This window comes from Myotis brandtii, unplaced genomic scaffold (assembly GCF_000412655.1).
Source record: "Myotis brandtii unplaced genomic scaffold, ASM41265v1 scaffold550, whole genome shotgun sequence".
NCBI lineage: Eukaryota > Metazoa > Chordata > Mammalia > Chiroptera > Vespertilionidae > Myotis > Myotis brandtii.
Genome location: NW_005370043.1, coordinates 3,413,670 through 3,436,172, shown reverse-complemented (window position 1 = coordinate 3,436,172; position 22,503 = coordinate 3,413,670). Strand labels below are relative to the sequence as shown.

At 46.7% G+C, this 22,503-nt stretch overlaps 1 protein-coding gene and 1 long non-coding RNA gene across 10 annotated transcripts in view; one reads left to right on the top strand and one right to left on the bottom strand.

Annotated features, from left to right (window-relative positions):
* Positions 1-18,091, top strand: part of GBF1 (golgi brefeldin A resistant guanine nucleotide exchange factor 1) — a 125,128-nt gene extending 107,037 nt beyond the window's left edge. For 6 of the 9 annotated variants that reach the window (XM_005878258.2, XM_014549409.1, XM_014549407.1 and 3 more), the window contains 29 exons: positions 223-434; positions 757-855; positions 1,576-1,770; positions 1,998-2,187; positions 2,755-2,895; positions 3,213-3,301; positions 4,296-4,498; positions 4,949-5,072; positions 5,357-5,482; positions 5,741-5,823; positions 6,420-6,656; positions 7,369-7,462; positions 7,832-8,008; positions 8,565-8,629; positions 8,713-8,836; positions 9,012-9,083; positions 9,217-9,311; positions 9,570-9,723; positions 12,462-12,687; positions 13,188-13,348; positions 13,477-13,729; positions 13,839-14,044; positions 14,880-15,030; positions 15,137-15,267; positions 15,697-15,798; positions 16,072-16,185; positions 16,333-16,513; positions 16,650-16,778; positions 17,261-18,091. In XM_005878258.2, coding sequence (XP_005878320.1) covers positions 223-434; positions 757-855; positions 1,576-1,770; positions 1,998-2,187; positions 2,755-2,895; positions 3,213-3,301; positions 4,296-4,498; positions 4,949-5,072; positions 5,357-5,482; positions 5,741-5,823; positions 6,420-6,656; positions 7,369-7,462; positions 7,832-8,008; positions 8,565-8,629; positions 8,713-8,836; positions 9,012-9,083; positions 9,217-9,311; positions 9,570-9,723; positions 12,462-12,687; positions 13,188-13,348; positions 13,477-13,729; positions 13,839-14,044; positions 14,880-15,030; positions 15,137-15,267; positions 15,697-15,798; positions 16,072-16,185; positions 16,333-16,513; positions 16,650-16,778; positions 17,261-17,541 — 4,415 coding nt within the window. In that variant the 3' untranslated portion in view covers positions 17,542-18,091. The remainder of the gene's footprint in view (positions 1-222; positions 435-756; positions 856-1,575; positions 1,771-1,997; positions 2,188-2,754; positions 2,896-3,212; positions 3,302-4,295; positions 4,499-4,948; positions 5,073-5,356; positions 5,483-5,740; positions 5,824-6,419; positions 6,657-7,368; positions 7,463-7,831; positions 8,009-8,564; positions 8,630-8,712; positions 8,837-9,011; positions 9,084-9,216; positions 9,312-9,569; positions 9,724-12,461; positions 12,688-13,187; positions 13,349-13,476; positions 13,730-13,838; positions 14,045-14,879; positions 15,031-15,136; positions 15,268-15,696; positions 15,799-16,071; positions 16,186-16,332; positions 16,514-16,649; positions 16,779-17,260) is intronic. The other 3 variants (XM_005878257.2, XM_005878256.2, XM_014549408.1) reach the window with 1 other exon arrangement.
* Positions 17,948-19,916, bottom strand: LOC106728172. Its single transcript, XR_001364442.1, has 3 exons — positions 19,452-19,916; positions 18,858-19,008; positions 17,948-18,367 (listed from the first exon to the last, which is right to left on the bottom strand). It is a non-coding gene; the product is annotated as an uncharacterized LOC106728172 (long non-coding RNA).
* Positions 19,917-22,503: the final 2,587 nt, after the last annotated feature.

Here is a 22,503-nt window from a genome sequence, read left to right as displayed (position 1 = left end):
AAACCAGCTAGGGCGCTTGGGACTTTTAATAGAAAAGTAGGATCATCGGTTCTGACTCCCTTCAATAAATAAGTAGGCTCCTTATTTCCCCAGAAGAAAACAATTTTTTTTTTCTTGAAGTCACTAATCTGAAATTGCCTTGTAAAATGCAGGGCAAGCTAGGCCAAGCTATCAAGCCAGTTGTTTCTTGGGAGTCCCACTTCCCTCCTGGCCTTCTCCCAGGTACAGCTTTGGTCCCCTATGGTCTTCCCTGCATCCGAGAGCTCTTCCGCTTCCTCATCTCCCTCACCAATCCACATGACCGACACAACTCAGAGGTTATGATCCACATGGGACTGCATTTGCTGACAGTGGCTCTTGAGTCAGCCCCTGTAGCCCAGTGCCAAACCCTCTTGGGCCTCATTAAGGATGAGATGTGCCGCCACTTATTCCAGGTAAGACTGGATTTCTAGAGGGGCTCAGAGCTCCTGGTTGTTTTTCAAGGTCTCTCATGGGGTTAGGGAAACACAGGGAGGTTTGATTCATGATAGGATCCAGAAAAGAACCTCCCTCCCCATTTGGCCAGTAGTCATGGTCAAGATGACTGTTAATTTCTGGGGACTCTGGAAGCCAAAGGGAAATATAAGAATGACTAGATATAGAATCCTCTCAGAGCACAACCTTATTGAAAACTTCACTGTTTGCTCTCCTGCTTTTCTCTTGGTTGAACCATAGTTAGGTTCAGAAACCTAATGCCTACCCTACTCTGATCTCCAGCTACTCAGCATAGAACGAATGAACCTTTATGCTGCTTCCCTGCGGGTGTGCTTCCTACTGTTTGAGAGCATGAGGGAGCACCTCAAGTTCCAATTGGAGGTGAGTTTCTCCACCTTGAAAGATGAAAAGTAGGAAGATGCATATATGGTATCATCAGTGCAGCTAACTGTCATGGGTGAGATTTTGGGGCTTCTGTAGGAGCGTGCTTCTAGCCTCTCTAGTTTGGTTTATTGGTTGGCCTCTTTAGTGGAGAAATCAAAAGGAACCTAGAGAAAATGGGCTGACAATAAAATGGGAGAACCCAAATATGAGGACTAGCAGGTACCCTCACCATGAGTTGGTCTACCCTCTGCCTAGCAGCCCCTCTGCAACACAGCCAGGCAAGTCAAGCCGGCTTAGCCACCAAATTGCAAGAAGGACCTCTGAATAGGACAGGCGGCTCACATCGCACAAAAAGGGCAACAGGCGACTTGTTCGGATCAGGCATGAACTAGAGAACCAGGCCTTACCCCCAAACATGGAGGCCAAAGAGGGGATGTATTTAGGGAATGGAATAGCTATAAGTATCTATTTTTTTAGGGGTCTTTTTATTTAATTTATTGGGGTAACTCTGGTTAACAAAATTATACAGGTTTCAGGTGCACAATTCCACAACACATCATCTGTACACTGTATTGTGTGGTCACCATATAAGTGTCTCTTAATGCATGCCTCTGGCAGGGCTTTTGCTTCCTGTTTAATATTTTTTCTGTCCAATTTTTTTCCTTCCTATTTTGAATTCTTTCCCCACCCAAATGACAATTATTGGGTTATTGCCAGATGTACATCAAAAAGCTCATGGAGATCATCACTATGGAGAACCCTAAGATGCCTTATGAGATGAAGGAGATGGCACTGGAGGCCATTGTGCAGCTGTGGCACATCCCCAGCTTTGTCACTGAGCTCTATATCAACTATGATTGTGACTACTACTGTTCCAACCTCTTTGAAGACCTCACCAAGCTGCTGTCCAAGGTGCTGAGCATTATCACTGGCTTCTAGAAAGAAGGCTATATTAAGGAAATCTCTCTGGTGGTAGTAAGAAAGCTACATACAGGGAGGGAAACATTTGAGAATTGGGGAACAGGAAGAAGAAAGGCATTTCAATGTAGAAGTTATAGGAAGTGTGGGATTTTTGGAAAAGAATCAGTTAAGTGTAAAGTATTCTAAGCTCAAGTCTACTGGATCTATTTACTTTCCAGAATGCCTTTCCTGTGTCTGGTCAGCTTTATACAACACATCTACTGTCTCTTGATGCCCTGTTGACAGTGATTGACAGCACTGAAGCCCACTGCCAGGCTAAAGTCCTCAACAACCTTACCCAGCAAGAGAAGAAAGAAGCTGCCAGACCTAGCTATGAGGCAGTAGATGGTACCCGAGAAGTCAGCAATAGTAAGAGGCATTTCTTACTTCGAGGATCTCAGGGTTCTATGCTTATCTCTTCTCTACTCTGAATTCTTTTCCTGCTCTTATATCACTTCCTCTGGGGTACTCCATATTCTGTGTTTTTGAGGTTTGGTGGTTTGAATCACAGGCCAAGCAAGCAGATTAGCAGACTTTACCCTTTCTTCTCCACACTTTGGCTTTTTTACAGAATTATTTATGGAGAGAAAATAAAATATAGATGAAAAGATATAGGACTTCTGTCCCTAAAAGTTCCAGGTCCTACCTTCCCTCACCCCCAGTATCTCCCTCCACTCTAATGAATCTTCTCAAACTTCCCCTTGAGATTGAGGTTGCAGAAGATCAAGGAAAGTGACTGGGTAATTTCTTTATTAAATTCTATAATCTAATGCTTGGCCGACCTGGGATAGTGACTGTTTGTTTGAGCTTGTGTTTATCCTGTTCAAGGCTGGCAACCTATGTGGGAGAATGCAGGTCTCCTTGGCCAGGGACTCAACTTCTCCTGCAGCTTTACTTACTCCATAAGTCTTCACTTATCTTCTTCTCTCTTACCAGCTGAGAGAGCAGCCAGCGATGGGAAAGCTGTAGGCATGGCCCCAGACATCCTAGGCCTGCATCTTCCAGGTGGAGGGCGACTGCCAGCAGAACATGGGAAGCCAGGATGCAGTGATCTGGAGGAAGCTGGTGACTCTGGCGGTGGGTACTGGGTGTCTGTAATCCTAAGCCCAATTAACTGGGGGTCCTGGTGGAGAGCAGAGGTGGGGAAACAGAGACACCCTAGGGTAGTACCTGAGTGAACCTTAGCTGTTCACCATGCCTTCAAACCCAGAGAGAGGAAAGAAGACATATGGAGCCCTAGAAGATAGAACCTCTAAGGAAGTGGAAAATGGATGAGGACAAGAAAATTTCTGAGGCATTCTTTTTCACTGTAGAATGTATCAGCAATTTCCAAAAGTCACTTCCTGGTAAAAGAGGTCTTAATGGGTTTTTCCCTCTCTTCCTCCCATTCCTAGCTGACAAAAAGTTTACCCGGAAGCCACCTCGATTTTCCTGTCTCCTGCCAGATCCACGGGAACTGATTGAAATTAAAAACAAAAAGAAGGTACATACAGATTATATCCAGAGCCCAGCTTCTACCCACTTCTGTCTGAGTGTTCTTTGTAGGGTTTCTATCCCAGAAGATGAGGGACAGTCTAGCAGCTCATTGTACAATTTCCTAAGGCTAATCTTTGGACTTGTTGGTACTTCAGCAATCTCCAGTTTCCTTTGAAGTCCTTCCCTTACTCCAAAGCCATGTAGTTAGTCATGCCTACCATGGACAATTGCTGTTCTAAGAGTCAAGTGTTACTGGTGGTCACAAGAGCCCTGGTAGCTGATATCATGTGGGTCCCTGAAGAGTATTGGTCTGGTCATCTTGAGCTCTGGGGTGATGATTGGCAATAAAGGGAAATTGAAATTAATCCTGGTGTTTTAGTAAAGTTCAAATAACTGTGTGTTAAGAAAACATACAGAAAACCTTCTGTTTAACCCTTTCTTCCTCTTATTGCTAGCCTAAATGACTTTGGTTTATGTGTGCCCTTGATTGCAGGGCTGTGAGTAGACAGACAAAAGGTTAAGTTATCATAGTTAGTGGTATTTAGTGGCATTAGTGGCATTAGTCTTAAAAATCACCTTTTCCTTCAAACCTCAGGGCCCCAAGAGCTAGAAAATCAAAGAAAGATGGGAAAACCAAGCTAGGCTATAAACAAGATGCTGCCCATAAACATGCCAGGGATGGCTGTAAAACTGTGGAAAAGAAACCCTTCTCTAGTCACTTCTACTTTTTTCAGATCCTATAGATGGGGTAGGCTATGGGCTGTCCTATGCATCTTAAGCACTCAGGAAAGGAGTGAAAAGGAGCTCTTCAGCCAGTTCTGATAAGACATGAAGACTGAGGAAAGCTAGGGCCAGAACGATCAGCCTTAGCCCTAGAATCACTTAGAACCACATTTTAGGAGACTGTTAGGTAACAAGCTGTGGACTATGATGAATTCCAGCCTGGCCTTATCTGGTTAAGGGAAGAGCAGTTTCTAATACCTCTAGTATTTTTTCTCCAGCTTCTGATCACTGGCACAGAGCAATTCAACCAGAAACCAAAGAAGGGAATCCAGTTTCTACAGGAGAAAGGCCTCCTCACCATCCCAATGGACAATACAGAGGTAGCCCAATGGCTTCGAGAAAACCCTCGGTTGGACAAGAAGATGATTGGAGAGTTTGTGAGTGACCGCAAAAACATTGACCTCTTGGAGAGTTTTGTGAGGTGAGGAAGCTGCAAGAAATATGGGACATAGTTGGTGGTCATTTGGAGAGACAGCATCCTTCCCTAAAAGCAGTCTCCATTAGTTTCTGTTAGTGACCCAGGTCACACACTCTTCCTCTTTCCATCACTTTTATCTGTTAGATCTAAAAGAGCAAGATAGCTTTGGGAGGTAGGATGGAGCAGGGTCCCTGAACACAGGATAGGTTCTGGGCCCCAGGGGATGAGATTTCTAAGAAAGGCAAGAGTGCGCTGATATGAAAAATACTAAGGTTAGGAGTTGTCAAATGCTGGTCTGTGTTAGAAATGGCCAGGAGATGCCTTCTCTTTGCTAGCACCCTCAGCCTGTTCTTTTCCAGTAGGAGAAGGTTAGAAGAACTGTAGCTAATAGAGAACCTAACATTTGTAGCTTACATATCTTCAGCATCTTCATCCTTCTTCCTTTCCCTATAGCACCTTCAGCTTTCAGGGTCTTAGACTGGATGAAGCTCTTCGCCTCTACCTGGAAGCCTTCCGCTTGCCTGGGGAAGCACCAGTCATCCAGAGGTTGCTGGAGGCATTCACAGAGCATTGGAGGGTGAGTTTGAGTGGCAGGAGCTAAGCCTAACCTCCCAAGTTAATTTGACTGAAGGTTTCTATGGCTCCAACTGAGGGACACAGCTAGTCTCCTAAGAAGGCTGAGAGCATCATCACTGGAAAGTGAGCTTTCCAGTCTAGCTTCTGTTTAAGGAGTTGGCAAGAGATTGGCCACTTTCTGGGTGGTACCTCCCCTCTGTGTCAGCATTGATCCAGTGGGTTGGTGCTGAGGGTTTAATGGGCCAGAGAAGGGCATTGACACAGGTGGGGTCTTTGCTTTTTCAGAATTGTAATGGCTCCCCATTTGCCAATAGTGATGCCTGCTTTGCCCTGGCCTATGCTGTCATCATGCTTAATACTGACCAGCACAACCACAATGTTCGTAAACAGAATGCACCCATGACCCTGGAGGTAAGCTTGAATCCCAGCCAAGGCAGAGAAGATCCAGCAAGCTTTGGAGAAAGCAGAAATGACATGGATGTCCAGTGGGCACGGTCGACAGGGTTCTGGAAATCAGGGAAGGCTGGCCAATCCAGAGGAGGAACTGGGGTGGGGAAGTGGGTTCTTTCACTTACTGTTTCCTAAGTCCTATTTATCACAGACCCAGGGGTTCCTTGGGTGGGGCTTCAGCATTGACATTAGGGGCAAAGCTTCTTGGTCTGTCTCTAGGAGTTTCGCAAAAACCTAAAAGGTGTGAATGGAGGGAAGGACTTTGAACAAGACATCCTGGAAGATATGTACCATGCCATCAAGTGAGTATGTATGAAGGATGATGTAGCATCTCTGATAAGTAGAAGAACACTGCTCCCTTTTCCAGATTTTAGAGTCATATCAGGCTGCAATGACTCATATGCCCTGGATTTAGCCTTAGGACTTACAGTAGCTGGGCAAACCCTCTCTCCAAACTCTTTTCTTCCTTAAAGAAACCTGAACAATATTGGGACTAGTACTTTAAGCCAGGTTCCAAACTGTCCCTGCTAAGTGGAGTGTCATGATCTCATTTCCCGAACCCAGAGCAGCTGACTTTTCCTGTCTAGTTCCCTCAAGTTGCATGTAGAAAGAAATTATTTTTGATCAGAGGTCAGAGATGGGACACTTAGTTCTTTATTACAAATCAGAAAAGGTAGAATTGTTTATCTTACTATAGAACTAAAGGCCTCACTTAGAGACAGGTCCTTGAGAATTATGGCACATCTCTTTCTTTCTCCCTGGTGAGTGGGAAGCTAACCACTGAACTTCAATTTTGATGACCTCTCATTTTGTGGATAAGGGTTAAAGTCCCTTATCCTAGTTTGGGAGCAGTCAGGTTTATAGCAGTGCACCTACTCATTCTCTTACTTCCTGATAGGAATGAAGAAATTGTGATGCCCGAGGAGCAGACGGGCTTGGTTCGGGAGAACTATGTATGGAATGTACTGCTTCATCGAGGTGCCACCCCAGAGGGCATATTCCTACGTGTGCCTGCTGGTAGCTACGATCTTGACCTCTTCACCATGACGTGGGGCCCCACTATTGCTGCTCTCTCTTACGTCTTTGACAAAAGCCTTGAGGAGACAATCATCCAGAAAGCCATCTCAGGCTTCAGGTAGCTCACCTTTAGCTTTAGTACTGACCTCTTAACCACCTCTCGGAGCTAACATGGTTGCCTCCATACCTCTTTGAATCCTACTCTTACTTTCTTTAGAGTTGTTTCTTCCTGAGTTTTTGGGAAAACTCAGGAAGCTCAGGAAGCTTGGGAAAGCTCACTCTTTTTTTTTTATACTCTTTATTGTTGAAAGTATTACATAGGTCCCCTTCCCCCTGCCCCCATGGACTTCTTCTAGCCCAGCAGTTCTCAACCTGTGGGTCGCGACCCCTTTGGGGGTCAAACGACCCTTTCACAGGGGTCGCCTAAGACCATCGGAAAACACATATATAATTACATATTGTTTTTGTGATTAATCACTATGCTTTAATTATGTTCAATTTATAACAATGAAATTGGGGGTCACCACAACATGAGGAACTGTATTAAAGGGTCGCGGCATTAGGAAGGTTGAGAACCACTGTAATCTAGCCCATCCCCACCCCCTACCCCAGGCCTTCACCACCCTATTGTCTTTATCCATGGGTTATGCATATATTCATACAAGTTCTTTGGTTGATCTCAGGAAAACTCACTCTTAAACAGACTTAAGAATAAAAGGTTTCTTCCTGGGACTGATTGGGGAAGAATCCCAAGCAATCCTCCTCAGGGAGTTGGAAGGGCTGCCCGGCCTTCCAGTAACTCTGTTTCTGGGATGGGGGTGACATTACAGGAAGTGTGCCATGATCTCCGCTCACTATGGCCTCAGCGATGTGTTTGACAATCTCATCATCTCTTTGTGCAAATTCACAGCTCTCAGTAGTGAGGTGAGTGTGGGGGAGGGGGTGCTCGGGGTGGAATATGTACCTAGAGTTCCAAAGGAGAACCTCTTTTAGCCATGGATTACTTTTATCTTCAGAGATGATTCCCTCAGCGTATTTCCTCACCTCCCACTTGATTACAATACAGCTTAAGCTATTTCTGTCTTGCACACCCTAGAATGAGAATAGCATCACTCAAAACTGGGGATAGGAGAGGATATGCAGTAGTAGGGAAGGCCTTATCCAGGTTAGCCCTTCCTACTAGTATTGGAGATTGAAGCAGAGCCAGCAGAAGGACCCTCAAGGTACCATAGGTTGAGGCCTAAGAGGTTCTCTTTTTCCAGGCCCTATGTTTCTTCCTATCTTGTTTTCCAGTCTATTGAGAACCTGCCCAGTGTGTTTGGAAGCAACCCTAAAGCCCACATTGCAGCCAAGACAGTATTCCATTTGGCCCATCGTCATGGCGACATCCTTCGAGAGGGCTGGAAAAATATCATGGAGGCCATGCTGCAGCTCTTCCGAGCCCAACTGCTGCCCAAGGCTATGGTGGAGGTAATTCTTGGTAGAAGACTAATCAGTAGTAACAAGGCAAGCCCTAGCTGGTTTGGCTCAGTGGATAGATCGTCGACCTGCAGACTGAAGGGTCCCAGGTTTGATTCCAATTCAAGGGCACATGCCCGGGTTGTGGGCTCGATCCCCAGAAGGTGGCGTGCAAGAGGCAGCCAATCAATGATTCTCTCTCTTCATTGATGTTTCTATCTTTACCTCGCCCTTCCTCTCTGAAATTTAAAAAAAAAAAAAAATTAGTAACAAGGCAAGAGCTCCAAGCATATATGCTACTAGTATATAGAACTGGTTGAGAGTATCACTGGGCCTGATGCCTGCTGAAGCTTACCAGGAATACCTCAAATGTAAGACCACAGGTCTTGAGTGGGGGCCTAGCTGTCAAGGAAGACTGGTAGAAGTCATTGCCAGTCACCATATGGTGGGGGCCCAATCAGTAGTGTAGAGCAGAGAGCTACAAGAAGAAAGCCAGAGAACTTTGCATGGGGGAGCAAGAAATGCAAAGGGCATGTAGAAAGAAATTATTTTTGACCTGCTTTCCCAGGTAGAAGATTTTGTGGATCCCAATGGCAAGATCTCTCTACTACGGGAGGAGATACCATCGAACCGGTAAGGGCAGATCAGAGGCTAAAGGCCTTGGGGGGAGAGAGTCAGGACTCTGGAGCTCACCAGGGTTTATACTGTTTCTACAGAGGAGAGTCGACAGTGCTGAGCTTTGTGAGCTGGCTGACACTAAGTGGTACTGAGCAGTCTAGCGTGCGGGGCCCATCCACTGAGAACCAGGAGGCTAAGAGAGTGGCCTTAGAGTGTATCAAGGTAACTGCCTGCCTACCCCTGGACCCCTCCCCACTGGACTGTGAACTGAAGAATAGAATCATTGAGAGCTTGTGACCAGAACTGACTCCTGCTCTCTCTCTCTGGCTCTTAAGAAAGTTCACTTTCCTCTACCCCTTGTCACTGACACCTTCCTTTTCTCTTGTGCCCCCTGTAGCAATGTGACCCAGAAAAGATGATCACAGAAAGCAAGTTTCTCCAGCTGGAGTCACTGCAGGAGCTCATGAAGGTACAGAATGAAGAGGAAAGAAAAGGAAGGGCTGGCTGAATCTGGGAGGGGAGACAGGGGCAGTGGTGTAAAGTCAATTTCTGTCAGGGCAGGGCCAGTGGCTGCCTACTTTTCTGCTGTTGTTCTCCTCTAGGCTCTCGTCTCAGTGACACCAGATGAAGAGACATATGATGAGGAGGATGCTGCTTTCTGCCTGGAAATGCTGTTGAGGATTGTGCTAGAGAACAGGTAGAAGGCCTCTTTAGGCAGGCCTCACATTGAGCTTATTCCAAAGGGATGGAAGCCTGGAGCCATCTTGCTGAGTGGGCTCTAGGGGCAAGAAGCACATGAAGCTATAGGCAGTGGAGGAGAAGCTTGCTCGTTATTCCTGTCTGCTCAGCGTATAATACCAGTGAGCCCTGAAAGGCCTAGCCTGAATCAGAAAGGGAGGCTTATTGCCTAGTGACCTCTCTAGCTGAGACTATCCCCATCTCTTATGTTCCTAAGGGACCGAGTGGGCTGTGTGTGGCAGACTGTTCGAGACCATCTATATCACCTATGTGTCCAGGCACAGGATTTCTGCTTTCTTGTGGATCGGGCAGTGGTGGGGCTACTGCGCCTGGCCATTCGGCTACTCCGGAGAGAAGAGATAAGTGGCCAGGTAAGCAGAGTACAGCTGGGAAGGCAGGAAGGTATACAAGGGACTAAAGTCACAATGTTAGTTGTGGGTATGGTCTGAGACAGAGTACAGTTAGTGCCCCATAGAATGAGCCCAGTGACCAACTGTGGGGCTGGGGGAATCTAACAGGTGGCAGTGGGGATAAGTCTAGAACATCCTCAGGTATGAAGCTGATATTCAGCGCCTCTGCTGACTCCTATAAATCAGCTCTGAGGGGCAGATGGCTGCTGCTTTGTGGCAGTCCCAGCCCTATATCTGGTTTCCTCTAATGCTTTGGACCCTCCTGAGATCTCTTGGCCAAACTATTAAAGACAAGCAGCATAGAACTAATAAGTGAGTTTAGCAAGGTCCCAGGATATAAAATGAACACCCAAAATTAATCACATTTCTATATACAGTACTGACAATGAACATATGGAACTTTAAAAAAAATACCCATTTACAAGTGCTCCCCCAAAAAAGAAATACTTAGATATATACCTAATAAAACATGTATAGGATCTGTATGCTGAAAATTACAAAATATTAAAGAAATCAAAGAAGACCTAAATAAATGAAGGAACATATCATGTTCATGGATTAGAAGACTCTACATAGTAAAGATGTCAATTCTCCCCAAATTGATCTATAAGTTTAATGCAACTCCTATGAAAATGCCAGCAGGAGTTTTTGTAGACATAGACAAGCTTATTCTAAAATTTAGCCCTAGCTGGTTTGGATCAGTGGATAAAGCGTCGGCCTGGGGACTGAAGGGTCCCGGGTTTGATTACAGTCAAGGGCACATGCCCAGGTTGTGGGCTTGACCCCCAGTAGGGGGCGTGCAGGAGGCAGCCAATCAGTGATTCTCTCTCATCATTGATGTTTCTATCTCCCTCTCCCTTCCTCTGAAATCAATAAATGTATATTTAAATAAACAAATAAAATTTAGATGGAAAAGCACAGGCCTTAGAATAGCCAACTCTCTTGAGAAAGAAGAAAGTAATATTAAGGCTTACTATGTTGCCATAGTAATCAAAACTGTGTGGTATTAGTAGAGGGATAGACACCCCTCTACCAATGGAACAGAAGAGAGAACCCAGAAATAGACCCACACAAAGATGCTCAACTAATTTTTTGGAAAAGGTACAAAACCAATTAAAAAAAAAAAAAAACCAATGGGGGGAGGATAACTTTTTCAAATTGCCAAAGCAATTGAAATCCATAGTGGAGAAGCTTCATATCTTATACAAAAATTAACTCAAAATAGATCAAAGATTTAAATATAAAATATCAAACCTTTAGGGAGAAACATAAGTGGATATCTTCGGGCTAGGCAAAGAGTTCTTAGTCTTGACACCAAAAGAAAAACCCATAAAAGGAAAAAATGGTAAATTAGATTTTATCAATACTAAAAAGTTCTCTATGATAGCCCTGTGAAAAGGATGAAAAAACAAGGAACATATGTTTGCAAATCACATATTAAAGTTGCGATGAGATATCATATACACATATCATAATGGCTAAAGTAAAAATATCAAGTGCTGGCAAGGATGTGGGTCACTCATACATGGCTGGTGGGAATGTGAAATGGTATAGCTACTCTGTTGGCAGGTTCTTCTAAAATTAAATATCCAATTACCACACAATCCAGCAATTGCATTCTTGGGCATTTATCCCCCAAAAATGAAAATTTACTTTCTTATAAAAATCTATAGATGAACATTCATAGAATTTTTCATTGTAATAGCCAAAAATTGGAATCAGCTTAGATGATTTTTAACAGGTGAATAAACTGTAGTTCATACATATCATGGAGTACTTACTATTCAGCAAGTAAAAGCAACAAGCTATTGATACATGCAACAACTTGGAATTACGCTGAGTGAAAAATGCCAATCCCATAAAGTTATAAACTATATAATTCCATTTATATAAATTTTTTAAAAGCACATCTTTATTTTTTTTAAGTTCCTGTGGGGGTTTTTTTGGTTATTTGTTTGTTTTGTTTTTTTCAGAGAGAGGAAGGGAAAGGGAGATATATAAAAACAACAATGATGAGAGGGAATCATTGATCAGCTGCCTCCTGCATGCCCCCTACTGGGGATCCAGCCCACAACCTGGGCATGTGCCCTAACCAGGAATCAAACCGTGACCTCCTGGTTCATGGGTCAATATTAAACCACTGAGCCACACCAGCCGGGCCATTTATATAAATTTTTGAGATGACATAGGTTTAAAAGTTGTAGACAGATTGCCAGAGGTTAGGGATGGGCACAGGAAAGAGGCAGGTGTGATTATAAGGGGTAACATAAGGGATCCTGTGGTGTTGGAACTGTTCAGCATCTTTACTAGTGGTGGATACAAACCTACACAGGTGACTAAATTGTGTAGAATTTAATACACACAACTTGAGTAGAAGTAAAACGGAGGAAATTTGAATAAATCAGTGGATTATATCAATGTCAGTATTCTGGTTATGATTATACCATAGTTTTGCATAATATTGCCATTGGGGTAAACTGGGCAAAGTGTGTAAGGGATCTCTTTGTATTATTTCTTACCTATAATACATATCAACCTATAATTATCTCAGTAAATATTTTAATTTAAAAAGGAAAGACCAGCAGCTGTATCCTAAGTTGGGTCCTAGTCAAACTGTCCTTACTGGCCTAAGAAGACTGGTGGGAAAGGATAGTAGCCAAGAAGTTGTGTTCCACTTCCCACTTCCTGCCCCAACCCAGGTATTGCTCTCCCTGCGCATCTTGCTACTAATGAAGCCCAGCGTGCTGTCCCGAGTCAGTCACCAGGTAGCCTTTGGGCTCCATGAACTCCTTAAGACCAACGCAGCCAACATTCACTCAGGTGATGACTGGGCCACCCTCTTCACGCTGCTGGAGTGCATTGGCTCAGGCGTGAAGCCGCCAGCTGCCCTGCAGGCCACCACCAGGGCCGATGCACCTGATGCTGGTAAGCCCTTTCCCAGAGAGACCCACACTGGCAGATAAAGCATTATGGCCCCAGAGGTTGATACAGGAAAACAAAACAGGTTATTACGTTCAGCAGATTAAATACCCATGGCTTCTGCCATCTGCTCCCAGAATTTCCTATACCAGCTGGCTTCTCCTCAAGTTAAACAGCATGAAGGCAAGTAGGCAGCAGAGAAGGCTCTGAAGCCAGGCTTACTGCTGTCCTGAGGACTGGTTTATCAAAAATTGAGAAACTGCCACCTCCCTCCCCTGACAGCTGCTCCTAGATGCCATCAGGAACCCAAATTAGCCTGCTGCCCTATTTGGTCAAGAGAGAAGCTGTCCAGACCATCCTTTAGCCCTGTGGTGACAGGCTGAAACTAAGCCAGACCAAGAAAGAGAAGCCAGGCTTCGGCGCCTTTCTTCAGAGAGCTGAAATTATTCCCTCAACCCAGTGTCCCCATCCTCACTTTGACTCTGCCTTTCTCCCTGCCGGTTCAGGGGCCCAATCAGACAGTGAACTCCCATCCTACCATCAAAATGATACGAGTCTGGACCGAGGATACACTTCTGACTCGGAGGTCTACGCTGACCATGGCAGGCCTGGCAAGATCCACCGATCAGCCACAGATGCTGACGTGGTCAACAGTGGTTGGTTAGTGGTAAGTGATGGACAGCGGATGAGACTTCCCTCCTTGGCCTGTGGGAAAGATTCCTAGTCCTCTGAGAGGGTATCCAGGGGAAGATCTGGTTCAAGCCTGGGTTCCCAGCTCCTCTGTGTACTTTACAGGTGGGGAAGGATGACATCGATAACTCCAAGCCAGGGCTTGGGACTGGGTCCAGTCGACCAGGCCCTTCACCCCTGGTCAATCAGTACAGTCTAACAGTGGGGCTGGACCTCGGACCTCATGACACTAAGTCTCTGCTGAAGTGTGTGGAATCACTGTCTTTCATCGTGCGTGACGCTGCCCACATCACACCTGACAACTTTGAGCTCTGTGTCAAGACTCTCCGCATCTTTGTCGAAGCCAGTCTTAATGGTGGTGGGTCAACTGACAAAGGGGCAGTTGGGGAGTAGCCATGTGAATGTACGGGGGACAGGGATATGTGCCCATGGATGTGGAAATGTGACCTGGATCTGACTCTGCTCAGGGTGCAAGTCCCAAGAGAAACGTGGCAAGAGTCACAAATATGACAGCAAAGGGAACCGCTTCAAGAAGAAATCCAAGGAGGGCTCAGTGCTTCGACGGCCTCGAACCTCTAGCCAACATGCCACTCGGGGAGGGCATAGTGATGACGATGAGGATGAAGGCGTGCCTGTCAGCTACCATACGGTGTCTTTACAGGTCAGTCAGGACGTAAGTATGGCACCCTTTACTTCCTCTTCTCTCCCTGCACCTGACTTTGGGAGTGTGGATGGGGCCAGGGACAGCCAGGACTGAGAGGAAGGGCCGAGGTCCTCAGCCACCACCTCTACAGTGTTCCCACCTGTAAGTCTTTGTTTGCTTAATATTTAAACTAAGGTTTATTTTTTGAATAAGTAATACATGCACATGGTACAAAGTTCAAATGGTACAAAAGGGTAAACAGATAAAAGTAAGCCCCATTCCATTTCTGTCCCTAGCAATAAGCTCTCACTAGAGGCAGCTACTGCCACCAGTTTCTTGTCTATCCTTCCAGAGTTATTCTGTCTATTCAAGGCATATAAAATTTATTTTATGAGCAGAATTTATATCATTAACTAAATGGAAACTAATTGCCTTAAATAGAATAGCCTTAGAAAAATGATTAAAACAAATTATTAAATCTAGCCAGATACTATTACCCATCAAAGCCTCCAAACCTGACTTATGCTTTCTGTTTTTAAAATAACATGATAAGGTTTTATATATTACCAGGTGTGAAAGAGAATTGAAAAGAAAGTGTATATATCACTGTGTAATTCAGTGTTATTAAATACTTAGTCCACACCCCTCCTCAAGTCTTCTCTACTAGGACTAATACTCAACTTTGGGAAACACTGGCCAGGACGGGGCAACTAGCTCATGAAGTCGAGAAGGGAGCAGTGAGAGGGTTGAAGTATGGTGTGACTGGTACTAGGGGATCCCTTGAGGACTCAGTCAGGGACAGTAGTGGGTGGGGGATTTGACCAGACCTAACCCCACTCATGTCCTGCCCCTCCTGTGATCCCAGTTGCTAGACCTGATGCACACCCTGCACATTCGGGCGGCCTCTATCTACAGCTCATGGGCAGAGGAGCAGCGCCACCTGGAGACAAGTGGCCAGAAGATCGAAGCGGATTCGCGCACCCTCTGGGCCCACTGTTGGTGCCCCTTACTGCAGGGTAAACTTGGGGGGAGCAGGCTGGGCAGGGGCAGAGGTGGACTTGGAGCTTGGGAAGTACCAGGATCAGGATGCCTGAAGGATCCTGAGTCTGTTCTCGCTCTCAGGCATTGCCTGCCTATGCTGTGATGCCCGGCGCCAGGTGCGGATGCAGGCACTGACCTATCTGCAACGAGCACTACTGGTACATGATCTGCAAAAGCTAGATGCCCTGGAATGGGAGTCCTGCTTTAACAAGGTAGGACTTCCCTCTCGGCTTATTTTTTTTTTTTTTTATGTTTTTATTGGTTTTTAGAGAGAGGGGAAGGGAGAGGGATAGAAAGATAGAAACATCGATCAGCTGCCTCCTACACACACTCCTCCTGGGGATCAAGCCCACACCCTGGGCGTGTGCCCTAACTGGGAATCAAACTGGCAACCTCTTGGTTCCTGGATTGATGCTCAGCTGCTGAGCCACACCAGCCAGGCAGACTTCCCTCTAGTCTTAAGGTAAAGTTCAAATCCTTAAGATAAGGAGAACAAGGCAGCCTGAAGAGCCCAATGTCAATCCTCAGTCTGCATCAGACCTTCCCCTTCTGCTCAATACTCATCCACCCCAGCCCCTGGCTTCCTTGGGACAAGGCTGCCCACTGACCTTGCTAGGAGATGTTGGCTGTTTACCTACCAGGTGCTGTTTCCTCTACTGACCAAGCTCTTGGAGAACATCAGCCCTGCAGATGTGGGTGGGATGGAAGAGACCCGGATGAGGGCTTCCACACTGCTCTCTAAGGTATTGCTCCCACCCTCACCCACCCACTCTCCTGCCTCTTCACAAGGAGGGAAGCCAAGGCTTCTGGTAGGACCTAGAGATGCAATGTAGGTGCTCAGGACCCAAGCTATGGAGACTCAGTGGGACTTAGGGACCTGGGACATTTCTGGAATTCAGAGGCATTTCTAACCTAAGATTCCCATGCAAGATAGTACAGGTTTGCCTCCCAGCCTTGGAGAAGGGTATAGAAGGCCCCTACCCTACTCTCGGCTGAAAGGGGCTGGTGGGCCATAGGTCTTCCTGCAGCACCTGTCTCCACTGCTGTCACTCTCTACCTTTGCGGCCCTCTGGCTGACCATCTTGGACTTCATGGACAAGTACATGCATGCAGGCTCCAGTGATTTACTGGTATGTTCTACCTCAGCCTGACTCCTGCTGCCTGCTTCCTCTCCCACTTGCTGGGAAGACTTACTGTTTCCCCCCTTGGTGGCTACCTCCTTACCATATTCTCCCATGCCCTCTTTTCTATTCTCATGGTCCCACTGCCACCTGTAGTCAGAGGCCATCCCTGAGTCTCTGAAGAACATGCTTCTGGTGATGGACACAGCGGAGATTTTCCACAGTGCAGATGCCCGAGGAGGCAGCCCCTCAGCCCTCTGGGAAATTACCTGGGAGCGCATCGACTGTTTTCTGCCCCACCTACGAGATGAGCTCTTCAAGCAGACTGTCATCCAGGGTAGGGGGCTCAGCCCAACTTCATCAGAAAGTCTGGAGCTCAGTAGTTCTCTGTGCTGTAGGTGGGTGGGAAGACTGGTGGGTAGTCAGGGCATGAAATTCTAAGAGCTGCCATCTGGATTCTTTGTCCTCCTCAGACCCCACGCCTATGGAGCCTCATGCCCAAAAACCTCTACCTTCAGCCCACCTGACACCTACTGCTGGGGACACCAGAACACCTGGCCATCCACTTCTCCCAGAGATGCCCTCTGAATTGGGAGCCTGTGGTGAGTCCCTCTGGGCCAGCCTGCTGGGTGTTGAGCAGGAAAGAGGAGGCCTAAGAGGAGGCCCAGGGTAGCTTGAGATTGCTGCTGAGCATGGGCTGTGAGCCAGGGGGCGGGGAGACCCTGAGAATCCTGTTTGCCTGCTCTCCTATCAGAAATGGCAGGATCAAATAAGCTATAATGGAGCTAGCTGCTTGAGATTTTCAGGCTTGGGAAGAGAAAGCTGGGTCTGGGACTTGGAGAATATGCAAAGGTTGACCTTCATGGATTCTAATAAAGACCAGACCAAAATTAACCTAACTAGAAGTATAGCAAAGGAGGTGGAGGACAGAGATAAGGTAGCTGGGCATTGGAATGAGTTTCAGGGGGAGACTCCCAACTATTTAGCCTGGGAGGGGTCATTTTGCTCACAGGAATGGGGAGGAGCAAAGATTGGTATGAGGGAGTTTGACTGCAGCCACCTTTGACTTTGACTCTCACTATAGACTTTGAGAAGTCCGAGGGCCCCCGACCTGGCAACAGCAGCTCCCCTGGATCACCAGTGGCATCTAGTCCCAGCAGGCTGAGCCCGACCCCAGATGGGCCTCTGCCCCTGGCTCAGCCCCCACTGATCCTGCAGCCCTTGGCCTCCCCACTGCAGGTGGGTGTACCACCCATGACTCTGCCCATCATCCTCAACCCTGCTCTCATTGAAGCCACCTCACCAGTGCCCCTCCTGGCCACACCTCGCCCCACAGACCCCATGCCCACCTCTGAGGTTAACTAAAATAGGCCCCTCAGAGATCAGGACCTGTCCGTGGTCCCCTTTCCAGCTGTCCCAGGGGCCACACTCTTCAGGCCCAACTCGAGCTGCTATCGCTGCTACTTGTATGGGGACCTAAAAAACAGAACTTTTCTAGCCCTTCCTGGGACCCACAATCCGGCTGCAGGACCTTCCTCCTCTGCTCTCCATTCTTGGGGGTCCAACCTGGGAGCACACTCAGGTATCACCTGCAGCCTGGTAGCTCTGGGGGGGCATCACTGTGCCAGCCCTGCAGTGCCTGCCCTTGTGTCCCTCCTGCCCATGGTTAGGCATCGAGAGCCAAGCTAACCACTCTGCACTTTGTTTCCCTCTCCCATCCCCACTCCCATCAGCCCTGGGCCACCTCCTCCAGTTCTTCCTCTTTTATTAATTTGTTGGTCAGTTTGGAGAGCTGATTGGCATTGAGGGTGGGCAGATGGGGCTGGACAGGGGGACTGCCCACAGGAACATGTACATATGGAAAAACGACAACAGTGGACTTTTTATGATGTAATAAATGTCTTAGTACCATTAATACCTTTCCCTCTGGTTTCCTTCTTGAACTTGTGGGCACCATGCTCTTAGAATACCCAGGGCTTAGACCTTGCATGAACAGAAGTGACACTGAACCTACCAACAGTCTGGTCCATGTGGCCACAGGCCAAAAGCCAGCCAGATGGCAGAACTGAGGTCAGGATTCCTTTTCCGCTGCCCAATGACCACCATCAGCACAGCAGTGCACCTTTGCCAGCAGGGATGTGCCAGGGGTTTGGGCAGTTGTCCTCTTCCCTAACTGCTCCAAGGAAGACACCTGAGACAACATAGACTGAGGTCAAAGGGAAACCAGAGCTGAGCTGTAGTTATTCAGAAGTTTTCCTTCTAATGTGCCTCATGGTCCAGGAGCAAAAGGAGCCTATGGGCATATGAGGGGGCCATCTTGCCAATAGCTGTGATCATGTGTATGTGGGCACAGGGACATTCATTTTGGTCCAAAATTGAGGAGGGACCATTTCTTCCACCCCACAGCCTCCATCCATCCCAATCACTGAAGCATGATTGGAGAACCCCTCCTCTTTCCCTTTGCATCAGGTGGGAGTGTGAATGAGGCAGGCTGTGTAGCCCCTGCAAAGCTTAGGTACTATGGGCAGGATGCAGAATACTATGTATTAAGCTTTCCCAAGTGAAGCATCTACATCATCTTGGTTTCCTCCTCCATAATGGTCCCTTCCCCCAGAGGGGGAGGGAGTGGTACCCTATTGAACTACCAGCTGACCCCCTCAGAAAGAGTTAGGGACACTCACCCTCTTCATTTGGGCCCAGCTGGCTATGTGATCATTTAGCATCCGGGGCTTCCCTTTGCTCAGCACAGCCACGTAGATGTTTCTGGGAGTCTGAACCTCTGTAAGTGCCTCCCTCGGGTGTAGAAGGGGGTGCCTTGGAAATGGGATTAGCCTGATGTGGAAAAATACTAACATGAGACCTGAAACTCCTATACTAGTTTCTACCTCTTCCCTTCCTTCTTCCCCAAGTAGTCCAGACTATCCTTGGTTTCCCACCCTGCCCATGGGAAAATTAGGAGTATGGCTGCACTTTTCTGTATGAGTGCAGAAAAACCAGGATCTACAGTCAGGTAGACACTAAGGCTCTTGGCTTGGTAACAGTTATGATGTCTCTGTTCTACCATCTGAGCCCTACCCACAAGCTCTGCCTTTAGAAGCTTGCATGAGTTTTGGGGGGGGAGTCAAAAGTTATACATGAATTTTTGACTATGGGGTGTCAGTACCCCTAACTGTACAGAATTAATTCCAATGGACACACACACACACACACACACACACACCAAAAAATCCTAGAAACAACAGAAAATGTGGCTATCGCAGCACTTGGGTATTTACCTTTGCTTAGGGCTCACTGCTTTGGGAGATGAATGGCCTTGAGAAGCAGAACCCCTCAGCCCTGGGCCTCAGTTGCGGAGAAGGAACTTTAGTTCAAGTAAACACCCCCTCCTTGAAATATTCTTCACTCAAGCTTCTGAGACACTATTTTCTTTGTTCTCCCCTACCTCATTGGCCATGCCTTTTTAATTTCCTTTGTTGGCTCCTCATCTCCAGCCTCTGAACATTACTAGTAGAATGCCCCAGAGCTTCTCAAGTCCTTTCTCTATACTCAGTCACTGGATAATGTTGTTCACTGTCAAGACTTTAAATACCATCCATTACACTATGTCCAACTACCCCTTTCATTTCCACTTGTATGCCTCACTGGCTTTCAAACATAACAAACTTAAAAGTAAAAACTCTTGATTACCCCCCATCCCCACAAATCTGCTCCTCCCCCAGTCTGCCCCATATCACTAAAGGACAGCTCCATTCTTCTAGGTTCTTATGCCAAACTGACCCCCTCTTTTCTCATGTTCTACATCCAATTCCTCAGCCACCACTGGTCACCCTCCTGTTTTCTAGTTCCATGATCTCTATTCTCTCCACATTGAAACCAAATGGATCTTTTTAAAACCCATTTTCACTTCATTGCTTAAAACCTGGCTTTCCATCTCATTCAGAATAAATAAAAAGTTCTTTATCCCACCTACCTAATTTTCTTACTATGCTTCAAATATGCCAAACACATTCATATCAGACCTGTACACTGCTAATCCCTGCACCTGGAATGTTCTTCCCCCAGATATCCATATAACTCAGTCCACTTTTTTCAAGTCACTTTTCAAATGTTATCAGAGAAGCCTTCCCCGCCTGCCACATATAAAACTTTTATCACTCTTTGCCCCCTTACCTACTTTTTCTCCATAGCACTTATCACCCACCAACTGACATATCTCCATTTGATTTTAATCTTCAAACAAGGACATTGTTTTCTAAAGTATGTCCTCACTATTTATTGGTGAATGAATAGAATGAGTTTATGGTGCCTCTGCTTTGGGCCAGGTCCTAGGGCTGCATACAAAAACAGAGATAGCCTGGCCAGCATGGTTCAATGGTTGAGTATTGACCTGTGAACCAGGAGATGACGATTCAATTCCCGGTTAGGGCACATGCCTGGGTTGTGGGTTCTATCTCCAGTGTGGGGCATGTAGGAGGCAGCCGATCAATTATTCTCTCTCATCATCGATGGGGTATTTTTGTTTGTTTGTTTTTTAAAAATATTTTATTTATTTTTTACAGAGAGAAAGGGAGAAGGATAGAGAGTTAGAAACATCAATGAGAGAGAAACATCGATCAGCTGCCTCCTGCACACCCCCTACTGGGGATGTGGCCGCAACCAAGGTACATGCCCTTGACCGGAATCGAACCTGAGATCCTTTAGTCCGCAGGCCGACGCTCTATCCACTGAGCCAAACGGGATAAGGCCATCATTGATGTTTTTATCTATCTCTTCCTTCCTCTCTGAAATCAATGGAAATATATATTTTTAAAGTCACTTTAGAAACAAAAACAGAAATAACCACTAGGTTGGAAATAAATGGAACAAACAATGAAGAAGTTTCTTAAGCCCAGCTAGATGAGGCTATAGCAACTGACAATAAACCTTGAGTCAGTTAAAATTTCCAGGCCAACATTGTGAATTGTTGGAGTTGACTAATGGGAACATGGGGGTTCATTATACTATTTTCTGCACTCTATGTATTGTATGAATTTGTGGGGGAAGAGCTTTATCCTACAGTTAACAGACTGGCTTTGAATTCTTGCTCTGTCCTTTCTAGCTGTGTTACTTCGCCTCTCTGAGACTTAATTTCTTCATCAGTAAAGTAAGGTAATATTTATCTCCTAGGGATGTTGGAAGGAAGAACAAGAACTTATAGTAAAGTACCTTAATATAGTACCTGGCACATTCCACTTGTGGGCAAGGTGAAGTGGAAGAGGAAGTAACAGGAAATAGCCCAAATGAAGAGCCATAATAGTCTTCCTTTATGCAGAGCTAGTGCATACCTGTAATTCCATTATTAAGAAGGTTAGGGGAGCCCTGGCTGGCTTGGCTCAGTGGATAGAGCGTCTGCCTGCGGACTGAAGGGTGGCGGGTTTGATTCCGGTCAAGGGCATATGCCTGGGTTGTGGGCTTGATTCCCAGTGGGGGTGTGCGGGATGCAGCTGATCAGTGATTCTCTGTCATCATTGATGTTTCTGTCTCTCTCCCCCTCTCCCTTCCTCTCTGAAATCTATTTAAAAAAAAAAAAAAGGTTAGGGGAAAGTTGTAGGAAAGATCTGAAAAAACAGCCTGTGTTCTCTGAGCCCAAGGTAGGATGACTCCAGGAATGGAGGTACTCATGGAATTCCTAAAGAGAGTCTCTACCGAGCAGAGATGTCCAGCCTCGGAGTTGTACTTTGTGAACTCCGGCACTGACCTTGCTGCCACTAGAAGTGTACAAGCGGACGTTGGGGACTATATAAAAGGCAATTTCCTGCATCGGAGGAAGTTTGAACTATTAAGATTGTGGATACCTTTTTAATTCTAATACCCAAGTCTCTGGGACGGATGAGCAAAGCCATTCCAGGCCCGGCGCTCCTGAGTTCAGTCATGTCTGAAAGTCTGGCCCGCTGTGAACCTGCCATTTATAGAACACGTTTTAGGTCCAGAGAGTCTCTTCCAGGGGAGGAGTTAGAATCGGAGAGGATGGTTACGGATCTCCTTGCAATTCCAGAGAGGCCGCCAGATGGCGCCCTAGGACCGACTGCAAGATCAACTTCCTTCCCCTAACTCTTCCCGGCAGCGGGGCCCCTCTCTGGGCGGGGGACCAGAGGGTTGGGGCCCGTCAGCTTCCCCCTGGGGTTCCCCAGCCAAGCGTTAGGCACAGCAAAAGCCGAGTACAGCGCTGCCAGCTGTTTGAGGCAGGCCTGCGTGAGTGAGGAGACCGGAGTCGGGACCCTTGGCGGGGGGATGGCGCTAGTTCCCCGAATCCTGCCTCTGGCTGATCCCCCCTCCCCCGCCACCACG